The sequence below is a fragment of the Lepidochelys kempii genome, chromosome 3, assembly GCF_965140285.1.
Source record: "Lepidochelys kempii isolate rLepKem1 chromosome 3, rLepKem1.hap1, whole genome shotgun sequence".
Taxonomy (NCBI): Eukaryota; Metazoa; Chordata; order Testudines; family Cheloniidae; genus Lepidochelys; species Lepidochelys kempii.
In genome coordinates, this window is record NC_136382.1 from 126,378,073 (window position 1) to 126,391,267 (window position 13,195).

General features: G+C 43.6%; 1 protein-coding gene across 3 annotated transcripts in view; it reads right to left on the reverse strand.

Moving 5' to 3' along the window:
• Nucleotides 1-13,195, reverse strand: part of PDE10A (phosphodiesterase 10A) — a 574,288-nt gene that overhangs the window by 282,828 nt on the left and 278,265 nt on the right. The window contains exon 1 of one of the 3 annotated variants that reach the window (XM_073337882.1): nt 7,186-7,981. The exons of the other annotated variants lie outside the window; for them this stretch is intronic. Coding sequence (XP_073193983.1) covers nt 7,186-7,981 — 796 coding nt within the window. Of the gene's footprint in view, nt 1-7,185; nt 7,982-13,195 lie in introns of those variants that run through there. 3 annotated transcript variants of the gene reach the window in all.

The window sequence follows — 13,195 nt, forward strand, 5'->3', positions numbered from 1 at the left end:
CCATTGGATAGAATAGGCCAGCAGAGCTGAGGCTTGATTCTGCTTAAATGCCACATGCAACCACACAAATCTGTGCGGAGTGCCAGTCAGATCTCACAAGTTAAGCAGAGTCAGGCTATGTGAGCATCTGAATGGAAGAAGAAACACCAAGGTGCTGCAGGAAGGGATGTTTGTGATTCAGTCTGTGTCAGAATTAAACCAGAACACCAGCACAGATGAGGTATAAAACAGTGGCCTTAACCATTTGGTAGTAACTAAAGATCTTGGAGGCATGGTCCAAATTCCATGCCTACCTAAATTCCCCTTGCAGTTTCAGCTAAATAGTGGCATTTACTTCCAGCTCTGAAATGTTGCTATACACTCTTAAAATTGCCTTATTTCCCCTCCAGAAGTTGCTGCATTTCAGTGGTACATGAAGCAATCCCTGGCTTAGTCTGTAAAATGCTCAAGGATGGAAGGTGCTATATAAGTGTAATACAATTATTGTACACTGGTGCACAAATCAAGTTTCCTATAAAACTAGCTATTGCATTTATACAAGAAACACATGAACACATGCCTATACAACTAAATATAAGATTGAGCACTGGTTGTGGTGATCTTACAAAGTAAAAAAAAAGTTCATGGCCCTTTCTGCAGTTTTTAAATCCCATACTACGACAGAATATTGTTTGGTGTATAATACACCCATCTGAGACTTTCCAGTGTAGTGTGATGTTTATTTACCTTGGTGTTTATTTACTGATAAAGGAGATCCTCACAGGAGTCAAAGGATATCAACTTTTCTAAAGTTAAAATCAATGCAAAGTAAAACAAAAATGAGAAGACCCTTCTTAGAAATTTGCACATATTTTCTTTTTCCACCAATTTTTTTTCATTTACCAACTGTAAGTTCTTCTGAATTTCTACTGATGATTGAAATGAACACAGATTTCTGCAATTCTGAATACCAATGTTTCTGAAAGCATTGGTAATATCAGCACAGATTTAATACCAGGGTTTGAAATAGTTATTTACAATTCAAACAGCCAGCAGAGGGAGTAGAAAAGCCCAAAATATACTGAGTCAAAGAAAATAAAGGCAGTTAAGTTTGAACAACAATAAAAAAAAAAACATTGTGTGCAGTGTTGTTGTAGCTGTGTTGGTCCCAGGATATCAGATAGACAAGGAGAGTGAGGTAGTATCTTTTACTGGACCAACTTCTGTTGGTGAGAGAGACAAGCTTTTTGAGAAAAAAGAAAAGGAGTACTTGTGGCACCTTAGAGACTAACCAATTTATTTGAGCATGAGCTTTCGTGAGCTACAGCTCACTTCAGAAGTGAGCTGTAGCTCACGAAAGCTCATGCTCAAATAAATTGGTTAGTCTCTAAGGTGCCACAAGTACTCCTTTTCTTTTTGCGAATACAGACTAACACGGCTGTTACTTTGAAGCTTTTTGAGCTTACACAGAGCTCTTCTTCAGCTCTGGGAAAGGTACTCAGAGTATCACTGCTAAATACAAGGTGGAACAGATTGTTTAGCATAAGTAGCTAACACATATTTCAGGTTTCAGAGTAGCAGCCGTGTTAGTCTGTATCTGCAAAAAGAAAAGGAGTACTTGTGGTACTAATAAATTTGTTAGTCTCTAAGGTGCCACAAGTACTCCTTTTCTTTTTACATATTTCAGGGACCATTTAAAGTGAAGTGGCAACTCCTCTCAAGTCATATGGGGGAAAGGGGTGGGGGAAATGCTGGGGGAGGGGTAAGTGGGTTATAGATTGTTGTAATAAGACATAAATCCAGCGTCTCCATTCAGTCCACGAGTTTTAGTATCAAAGTTATGAATTTAAGCTCCCAGGTTCGTCATTTGACGGTGTTGTGCAGCTCTCCTTTGAGGATAAGGACTCAGAGGTCGAATATAGAGGGATAGTTTTATTAAAAGCATTCACCTACAGGTGATAATGGGTTGGTTTTTGGTTTTGTTTTATTGTCCTTTAACATTTTCCTGTGTGAGCTGGAGAACGTAGTGATAAAAAAACATTAACATCCTAAAAGTATAAAAGGTATAAATTCTGTGCTAAGGAAAACATGCCATTTTGTATTTTTAGAAAATAATAAATAGCAAAGGAACAGAGACTATTCTTTAAATGGTGTTATTCATTTAAATCTCATTGACCAAACTACTATTAAACTGAAACCCTGTAAAATTTTGGATATATTCAAGCCTGACACTAAACTGTGCTCTGTTTTTAAACTATGAACATACATTCAGAGAATATCTGATGGGCGTGTTTTATAAAGCAAAAAGTAAATTAAAACAATTTCAAAAATTTACTGGAAGCTGCTACGTACACTCTATTGGTATTAGAATAATGAAGGAGAACAATTTTAAAGCTGAATAAAGGGAGGTTTTGGTCTGTACAAGAGATTAAAAAGTTGGTAAGAACAAGTATTTACTGAGTTTTAGCAGAGATAAGTGACTCAGTGGCTTGGGTGTGAAAGTTATATAAACACATACATATGTACCCATCCTAACACTCTAATTTCCACCAGATCAGATTAAATGACAGTGGTTCAAATACCTGATACCACTACCAAAGGCAGGAGGGAGGTCAGTGTGGGTGTCAGGACACTCCATTACAGTTATAAAGCTTTAATCCAACAAAACACAAAAAACCTGTCCTTTTCTGAAAAGTGGCATCTCACTCAAGTGGTGTGATCCCAGTGTCCATTTGTTTGCTTCTCCCACAAAGATTCTTCTGCTTTCTTTCACACTGCCCCTTCCACAAGGAATGCACTCCCTAACTGATATGTGAGATCACTACCTCCGCAACTTAAGACCTAATTCTGCCATGATGCCTACAAGAAATCAGTCAGTCAATGACGCTGGGGAACATCTGATTTATTTATAAAATAAATCACAAGATTTAGAGCCATGAAGTTGTTCAATAGCTAACCTATGTAACTGCATGAGCCTTTTATCATTACCCTGCTCGTCACTGCTCCCATTCCCTCTCCTACTCCCTGATATATACAATTTTTTTCAAAAGAAACAAGTGAATGCTCTTCATAGCAAGGCCCCTGGTGTTCCTACATGTTTGCACAGAGCAACAGAACAATCCTGATATGGCCTTTCAGTGACACCCCAAATCACATAAATAATTGTTTATATTACTTCAGTGACATTTCTACTCCCATAAACAATGCAGAACCAGCACATTTATAAGAGTGAGAGCCAAAGCCTATGCTGGCTACTGCATCATCAACTAAGTTCTAAAGTAAGATTCAATTGCAAAACCTACTTCTGCTCAGTCACACATCTGAATCACTGCTGAAGACAAACATTTGTCCTACAAAATCTTGATGACAAGTGATGATACATAAGCCAGAGACAAAATAGCTTGATCCCAGGTAGAATTTCCTGTTAGCCAGGCTAACAGGGGCATTCAAGATACTACTTTACCTAAAATCTCATCCTTCCCCACACTTCCACGTCCCACTACATCCACCCTTTTTGGATGATTACTTCATACTGATGCTTTAAGTTTGCACATTTAAATGCAGACAAACTCGTGGCATCACAACAAAGCATTATTGAGACATGAGATTGCAAACATGAGACCCAAAGTATTAGTGTCACAATAGTGTTTCTACCAGCACAGGTCTCCAATCTGCAAATACTTATGCATACGAGTAATTTTCTGTATGCGAGTAGTCCCCTGGGACACGCACATGGAAAGTTATATGTGTGTTTGCAGAAGTGGCCTCTTGGAAATTAAGACCATTCCACAAAAAACGGGAATGGGTGGCAACTTACAATATCACAGCTACTGTGGAATTCCACTGGAGGATGGACCCAAAATCAAGTCTTATGGATTAGATTATATTATATGTTTCCCAAAGTTTATTTTATATCCCAAATTATCTTAAATATATAGTTTTTAAAACTTTGAAAAACACAATATAATAATAAAGGACATTTACCTGACCCACTGCAGGCCAGTGCAATGCTCTAGTTGCGACAAAACCAATATGTGGCATGTTTGGGCATCACAACAGAGCAAGAAACAGCCAGATGTGGCATGAACTGATACTGCAGGACCTGAAATAAAAAATATAATCAGCTTTTAGCTAATATTTTGAATGCCACTATTAGCCTGGTTCGCGTGGACGTGTCGAAGAGCAGTGAGGAAATAAATTCCTAGCAACTTCATCTGAATCACAATGCTGAGAACTTCAATTAGGTCACCTCAACGTCTCTTTTCAAGAAACCCATCCCAATTTCCATAACCTTTCCTTATGTAAATTTCATTTAGTCATTATATTGTGCAGTTTTTCAAAGATTTTATTTACACACGCACAGTGTTTGGGATAGAAAACAAACTTTGAGATATGCATAGTATAATCCATCAGACTCATTATCTTCATTACCCTGAACTACCTCACCTTCTTCATAACAGTAATATCGTTCTTACGATACTGTAAGCAGTAATGCAAGCAGTATTCCAAATGTGGACTGACAAGTGCATTTTCCAAAAGATATTCTGCCTTTTACAATAGCCCCGCTAAAACTGTCTAGACTCTAGTATTTTGTTTGACTTTCTTCCCTTATTTATTTATTTAAAAGCTTCTCTGTGAACTGGACTCATGTTTTCAAAATATTTTACATAATAATCCTTCAAATCCTTTTCCTGATGAAGTGTGCCAGAGAACTGCCCAACTGGCAGAAATTCACTGGTATAGTCTCTTGTTCTCAGACTATTTATTTTAAAATATCTGACTTGTGCCGTAAGTATGAGTAGCCTTCTACCATCTCTCTCAAAGTGGGAACAGGAATAAAGACAGCAAGAAACCCCATGGCTTAAGCTTTTTCTTTTAATTTCTATTTCTACAAACACTTCTGGAATTAGCTATACATGTTTGTAGTGTGATAACACTGTGTATGTGAACATGCATAAACAGCTATATAAAAATTTGATTGTATGGCAGGGTGACATGCTGATCAACATGGAAAGAAGTGCCAAAGCATGTGTGAGGGAGTCCTTTCCCATGCCAATCAGATCACAAAGCAACAAATATTCACTATGCTAATTACACTAAAATCACTGATGAGTTATCAAGCAATGTGGTGCGATTTTAGGTAGCATCCCTGCAATTTTTACTTTACTTCCAAAATGCCTATATTTGTGTATGTAAAATAGCTTTTACATGCACCCAAAAAAGTCAGCTAATCAAACTGAACCTGTGACATTAAAAATAATTACGATTCAACAGCCTTCTAGTTAACAGACCCCTATGGCAATAACCAACTCCAAAAACTACCTGTGATTTTTTTTTTAAATGAAGTAACTGGGTGTCAAAATTGGCCCCAAAACATTTTCACACTAATACAGTTACAATACCCTAGGGAGGAAAAACGCAACTCAGGTTCCAAGTAAAGCAGAGAAAGCTTAATACAGTTCCATAAATATTTGCACTTGGGTGAAATGAATTTCTCCTAAAACAGAACCAGGGGTGCTGGAACAATTTGTATAGCAGTGGCACTGAGAGCCATTGAACCAATCTGTAAACCCTGTATATGATGGAAACCACTTCAAGTCAGGGGGTGCTGCAGCACCCCCAGGTCCAGCGCCTAGCACAGAAAGGACCAATCCAGGCGCGTGGTCATAGATTGGCTAGTTCATGCGGCTCATTAAGCAGAACAGCGAGAATTCCCAGAAAAAAAAGCCCGTTTGTCCTTCCTTCTCCATTGTGCAAACCTCTCCCCCAGCCTCCTTTCACAGCCAGAGCCTGGCAACTGCCCCCCGGGTCCAGAGCTTCCAGGGCGCGACTCCCATCGCCAGTCCCAGCAGCGAAGGGCGGTGGAGAGACGCGAATGCGAAGCGCAGCACGGCCCTGGGGGCGGGGCTGACACTCGGGCGCGGAGGGAGAGCCCGGCGCTGGGTTATGAATGGAGCGGTCCTGCAATGCGAAGACTCGCTCCCCTTTCACCACCTCGTGGATTTGGCAGCTCTTCGCTGGCTGCGAGCGGCTCCCCGCTCCCCCGCGCCATGTGCTCCGCTCCCGGGCACCCGCCCTCCTCTCAAAGCTGCCCCCCGTCCACGCTACCCCCTCCTCCTCCGCCGACAACCTTCCTCCCCCCGGCCGCCTGCCCTCCAAGCCACCCCGCCACGTGTCCCCCCCAACTGCTGCCGCCACCTCGTCCCTCCCATGGAGCACCAAGGAAACCCCCCCCACACACACACCCCGCTGTTGCGACCGGACAACTGCGAGCCTGCCCCCAGACCCCGACTGAGCAGTGCAGGGAGGAGGGACGTTGGGTATATTGGTCTCACTGCCACCTCTTGGTACTTTTGTAACTGGGCCCACCGACACCTGCTTATGTGTAGACCGGGGGGGGGGGGGGGAGGGCGGTCTGACCGCTTCTTGTGGGGGTGGTAGCTATTAGTCGTACGAAAGTCCCTTGTGACTGTCCAGACCCATTGATTTCAGCCTCCTGCCACTCGGGCACCAGCCACCCCAGCGGTATCCCGCAGCTGCACAGAGCACGTGTTTCTGCCGTGGCTGTTGTTATCCCGGCGGCACGAAAAGCCACAGCCAGGAGGAGAGGGCATTGGCTGCTGAAGAGCGACCAACCACACACCCATCTCCTTGTGTCGGATCTGACCGGAGCGTGGGGTTTTGGTTGGTCTTCTTCAAAGCATCCCACCCTTTCTCGTCCCGATTCCATATTCTCTGCTGCTGCTTTCCCGCCCCCACCTGGAGATAGCAGGAGCTTGGTGATTTTACGACTTTAGGCAAGTCCTGAGCCTGGAAAGGGGGAAAGTCTCCGATCCTCCCCCGGGGTACCCACGGCATGAATGGCCACACAAGCATGCACCAACTCAAACACTGATTGCCCCCGCGCTGCAACTGATTCTAAAACAACGCTCGAGAGAGAAATTCCGAACACATCATAGCCTCCCCCAAAATAAAACTCGGTCCACCCACCACCCCCTTCCGCCATGCACCCCATCCTCCATGCATCTCCACGCACCCCGCTCTGTGCAACCTGAGCCACCCCATCCTCCCCACGCGGAGAATAAAAGGCCTTCCCCTTCGTGTAGCTCCCCCAAAACACCCCCGTCCGTGCACCCAGCCCTCCCTCCATCCTCTCCCCCCCGCAGGCAAGCAGCCAGTCCCTGCCCTGAGTGCTCGGTCACCTACTTGTGCCCAGGAAACAGTCTGTAAACCTCCTAAAGCAGCTTGTAGAAGAAGATCCATCTTCCATGTCTGGCCTTAGCAGCAGGGGAGACGAGAAGGAGAGGAAGGAGCCTCTGTGCCGCTGCCTAGGGGTCCTGCTCCTGCCGGGGCCGTCTCCTCTGATCCCGTCGCCGCGGGCGGCTGCTGCTGCAGCACCCAGGAAATTGTAGGACCACAGACGAGAGGCAGCTGGGGCCAGGAGGAGCCGCGGCTGGTGCTGCCGGGGTCCGGCGGCTGGAGAGGGGAGCAGCAAGCCCTGGATGGAGGAAGAGAAGAACAGCCTGCTCCTGCTGCTGCTCCTGCTGCTGGGATGGACGATCAAGGGAGCTGCTGCTTCGGCTCCTCCAACATCTCCTCCTCCTGCCGCCTCTCCTCCTCCCCCCTTTCCTTGGAGACTTGCGAGCGCAGAGGCAGGGGAGGGGGGGAGGAGAGGAGGAGGCGGCGGCAAGAAGCGAAGGGAAGAGGGAGCAGGGGCGGGGAAGAAGGGGGCTGGAGGAGCCCGGCGAGGAGCGGCGGCGACTCTGGGGACGACGCTGGAGGAGGCGGCGGCTGCGGCCGTCCCCGCGGCGCGGCGGCTGTTTGGGAGCAGGGCAGAGGAGGAGCTGCAGGCGGCCGAGCCGCTTCTCGGAGGAGGAGGAGCCCGGGCGCTGCCTCCGCTGCTCTGCCCACAGGAGGGGACCGTGCCGGAGCCGGGCTTTTCCCCGGCGGCAGCCAGGGGGGCCTGGGGGCGGGCTGAGAGCAGCCTCTCGGGGTTGGACATCTGCCCGCCCGGAGGCAGGACGTTGGCCGGCGACACGCGAGCGGAGGGGAGAGGCGCGGCGGGCGAGGCGCTCTCCCCGCCCCCCAGCAGATTCCCCCCGGGAAACAGCTTCACCCCCCGCTTTAGGGCGGAGGGGCCACGGCGCTGCTGCGGCTGCGGCTGGTCGCGAAGCGGCTCCGCCCCGGGTCCCCCCCCCGGGGGGGCCCCCGCGCCGGCACGCGCTCGCCTCGCGATTTCAAGACAGCTGGAGCGTCTTCCCCGCCATGCAAATATTTCCGTGCGTGTGTCTGCGAGGGAGGCGGAGAACCTGGCCGCCGCCGCCGCGCGCCCTGCAGCTCCGGCCCCCGCCGCCAGAAACCGCCCACTGGCGGAGCTCTCGCTGCCCCGGCTGCCTCCGCGCCTCTCACGGCCCGCCCGGCCGCCGGAGCCACAGCACGCGCGCTACCCCCGGGAAACGCGCGGGCTTTGGGTTTTTCTCTCTTACGAAGAGCAGCGGGGGGGGGGAATCCTTCCTAGGGGGTCCCGTGACCGAGAACAGCTCCAGCTGCGGAGCTCAAAGAGGCTGGGTGGGAGCAGATGCGATGCAGCAGCGGCGATGGGAGCGTGAGGTAGAGGACTGCTGGGAGCATAGTCCAGGCTCCGCTAAACACCACCGCCCCCTTCTCTCGCTTTATATAGAGAGACATAATGATGTGCATAACCACACTCCCCCCCCCCTTCATTTATTATTTTATCTGAGTCTCCAAGTTTCTATTACGCTCATGAAGCCAGAAAAATAGTTCACACGTTTGAACCCCCCCCCATAAACCTCCTTCTGCCCCGCCCCACCCAGAGCTATACCCTGATCTCCCACGCCGGGTGGTGCAAATCTGATGAAAATGCATTAAATTCGCTAGAATTACTCCAGATTTACACGGAGCGTAACTGGCAACGGGATGGGGGTGGGGGAAGAGGAGGCGTGCATGCAAGAGTGGCACATTAAAGTTTGTGGTTGAATTTAGGGCATATACACTCAGTGGTCAAATGAAGTAAAAGATCGCTTTAAGAAGGCTACGCAAACAAAACAACACAGCCACCACAAACAAAGAAACCCAACCTTGGCTCTGCTTGAGCTGATGCCTCACTAATGGGAGACCCCTGGACAAACCCCATGGTGGCTTTCCAGGCTCTCTCATTTAGCAGCACATGGACCTATCAACACCGCACAGTTTAGGACCCACAAAGAAATGGCAAATAGCAAAGCGGGGTGTTTGGAAAATAAACCTCAGTTGATAAGAGTGTCAGACAAAACAATACCTAATAATGGGGAGGGCTGTGCCGGGCAGCAGTGACCCAAGCACATCCTCTGGAGAGGTTTGACACGGGGCGGGTTGAGGAGCTCCACAAGAAGGCTACACAATCCAGATTTCGTTCTCAGTTCAAATCTTTTTAAGCACCACATAGAAAAGGAAAAGATAGAGGAGTTTTAAATATGCCCTTCCTGCCCTTCACCCTCAAAAAGGAGTGGGGGGGGGGGCTTACTGCAGTTACAATACGATATGGATAAGTATAAACAGCCAAACAAAACAGTACCACGCGCAGAGTTACAACAGGATGTAAGGAGAACTGCTCCCTGTAGTAATAACGTCTTTCGCACATTTTAATACCCTAATGCTGTCCCCCCTCCCCCACCGTAGAAAAGTTTTACTCTCTCTAAGGTGCATGGTTAAAAACAAACTGTTACAAAGTTCAGGGGTTTGATATTGTCTTCAGTAGAAATCAACTGCCTGCCTGCCTTTAGTTAAGCTAGCCATTCGTGAAATATTCCCCCATTATTTTATCATTTTTGTTTCTAAATCGTAGTGAAAATTCGTTAGCTAACGGAAATTAGTCTCATCAGGAATTATATCAACATTAGAAATTCCCAGGGAAAAGAAAATACAGCCACCGACTTGCTTATTAAAGAGAGCTGCGTTTACATTGGGATGGCCGTTCTTTCATGGAGAAAAAAAACTTGTTCTCGCAAGGAAACTATTTTCCCCAGACATCCAGCAGTGTAAAATCCACAAACAAGCTCGTCTACTGTTCCTTTCTTATTCTGACAGTTGAGTCCCCGGTGCTGGGGGCATTTCCTTGCATTTGCTGTTGTTGGGGGGGGGGGGGGGAGTGGAGGATTTGCAGCAACCTCCTGAAAAGAGGTCCGATCCTATATTAGCTTCAAAAGGTATTAGCTAAGAAATTTAGTATTAATAGTAGTCGCATCCAAAGAGCCGTTTTCCAAACCCTTAGCTCTTCCTCCAAAAAAGAAAAAAGTCCTATTACAACTCTATCAAATTCAGACCATAACAAATATATTTTTCCTTGGGGAGCACACACATTTTTGCTATACTATCCCAAATTTAAATGAGGTCTTCATTAGTCTAATATAAGCATTTAATATAAACTTCCCTCCTTTACTAGATTCAGTCTCATCTTCAGTTATTATTTACTCCCCCTCCCTATTTGCCAGTTTTAGTATATAGAGCAAGCTACCTACAGTTCTCTAGGCTTTTGCAAAACTGATAAGAAAGGTCTCTTTTTTAAAAAATCCTCATTATAGCAATGCCTTGTTAAATGCTTTTAGAGCTATTACTGGGAGAACAAACCAAACTCTTTAATTAAAGATGATTCAAATTTACATTCCTGCATATAATAAGCCACCATAAACTGAGTTAACATAAAAAGTCAAGGTATAATTTGAACTCACAAGAGCAAAGAAATTATTCTTTACTTACCCTTTTGTGCTCACACATTGGAACGGGGATAGTATTTCTGTGGACTAATTTCCTTTGTTTTGATTTTTCTATAATAATGTAAAATAAGGGGAATTTGTTTAATTATATGTATATGGACCTATTGAGGCTCTTTCAGAGACCTGTTGAGTTTTGCGCATTATTCTTATATTTAAACACAGTATACTGTAAAATCAGATCAGCATTAGTATGTGCATAATGGATCAGAATTACAGAACATTTCTGCATTTTGCATGCTCTTTTTGAATTGGTATCATAACACTAGCTCACATTTGCATATTATGGATTTATAATACTAATCCATAGAAAAAGCATGAATTTCAGAAGTATTTGTATGAGTATTAGCACTTATCTGTATTACATGTATATAGTATTATACATACATAATCTATTGCATATCTATCATACGTTCATATTGATAAGTTGTGTTACATGCATACTTTATATATGTGACTGCACCTATTAAAAGGGTCTTGGTCTACATGATACAATAACTAATTTTAAAATATATTTTTATCAGACACAAAAAAACCCAGCTGTAACTAGTAATAGTCTGTTTTCCTCTAGGTCCACCTTTACCTCTCCATGGACCTAAATATTTAATTGCCAGGTTTCATTCCTGAGTTAATTGTTATGGCTAATTTATTTATAAACCCCCTGAACACAGGGGTTTATATTAAGAATCCTGAAAAAGTTGACAATTGCAATTGAGAAAGAGAACTACTTATAATCTTTCCATTTTAACCCTTCTCCCTGAAGTAGCTACTTATTTTCCACTCAAAAATACTAACACAAAAGTAAGATTTTGTCCTTTATTGTAATAATACAATTATTTTTACTTATTACTTCAGGTACAGTTTTTAAAAGGCTAGGAGGACTACTATTTCAGTTTAAGGATCAAAGCCCTGATGTATCATCACCATTAACCCTGAAAATTATCAAATGAGATGGTATTTCTCTCAAGATCATACAACCCTCCGAGTGAAATACTTTTGTCAGTTATTTGAATGCTTGTAACTGTGGAAAACAATCCACACAGTTTGCAAAATTTTTGTTCAAGAGATCAAAACAGATTAGAGAACTCATTTTAAAAAAACAGAAACAGAGGTTGGCAGGTTTTGGTAAAGTTGCTATCCTACATATATAACCTATTTTTGCCTAAAAATGCTGAATTGAAATACAGAAAAACAAAAACAGTGGATTTGCTTTCATGACTCACACTTTCCATTTCATACTGTTTGACTTTTTGTCAAAACAGCTTAATAACTGTAATTTCACATATATATTGAAGTTGGACAGAAAGTAAATACTTTTGTTTGCTTGAATGTGAATATGTTATTTCTTGTGAATCAATCAGGATTCCTAGAGATTTATAGAATAATACAATTCCTTTACAAAAGATTTAGTTAGTTTACAGAAAGAAGAGATTAGTGAATGGTGTTTTATTGTTGCAACCTATTTTTAAATGCATATATTTTGCTGACATAAATTTGTAAGCTCTTCAGGGCAAGGACCTTGTCTTTATTTCTGTCTGTAAACCACCTAGTAGAACCAAATACATTAATGAGCTGTCAATTGCTAAGCAAATATCTGTAGTTACTGTTACAAAATATTTAATAATAAAATATCTTACAAAGAAGAAGAAGAAGACTGTCAAATTAGAGTAAAACTCTCAACAAGGAAAATCATCACCAAAAATTAAAGATACCAAGCCATCCAAAATCCACCTTTATTGTGTTTAGGTATTGCAGTCAGTATGGGATTCAATTAATTAAATTAGTTACTGAATCTCTACATTTTCAGTGCATGTTTTCAGAAACCCTACTAGACTCTGAAAATCTGTGTTAAGTCCCTGTATTGTTGCTTATCCAAAAGTATAGCAGATTGAACAGTATTAATCAAACCAAACATTGCCATAGTTTGGCTTTTTATATTATGTTATACACAAACACTCTTCCCCCCTCCCCACAAATCATTCATACTCCATTGAGGATGTATTCTATATTTGTAAGAAATCACCAGATTCTCCAGACAAATAGTTTTCAGGCCAAGAGTTGTTTGCAAACTGTTCACTTCATTTATGTATTATTCATTAATTTGTTATTCATGGATGATTGGTCCCATAATATTGTTTCTGCTTTCTGACTAAATGACTGCAGCATTATTAGAACAACAAATAGTGAATAATGAAAATAAAATTTTATAAGATCTACATTTGAGAACTTTTCTTGATTTGAGAACATTTTCATGAATGCCTGGTGATTATCTGAATAATCAGGAATAAATCAACAGAAAATCATATTTGATTCACAAACAGATTTGTGAATAAACAAATTTTTCATTATTTGACCAGCTCTATTCAAAACCCAGTATAACACAACTGCCAGTGCCACTGTGGAATGATGGGGCTGTTACAACAATAGTGCACAATCCTACATGCTTT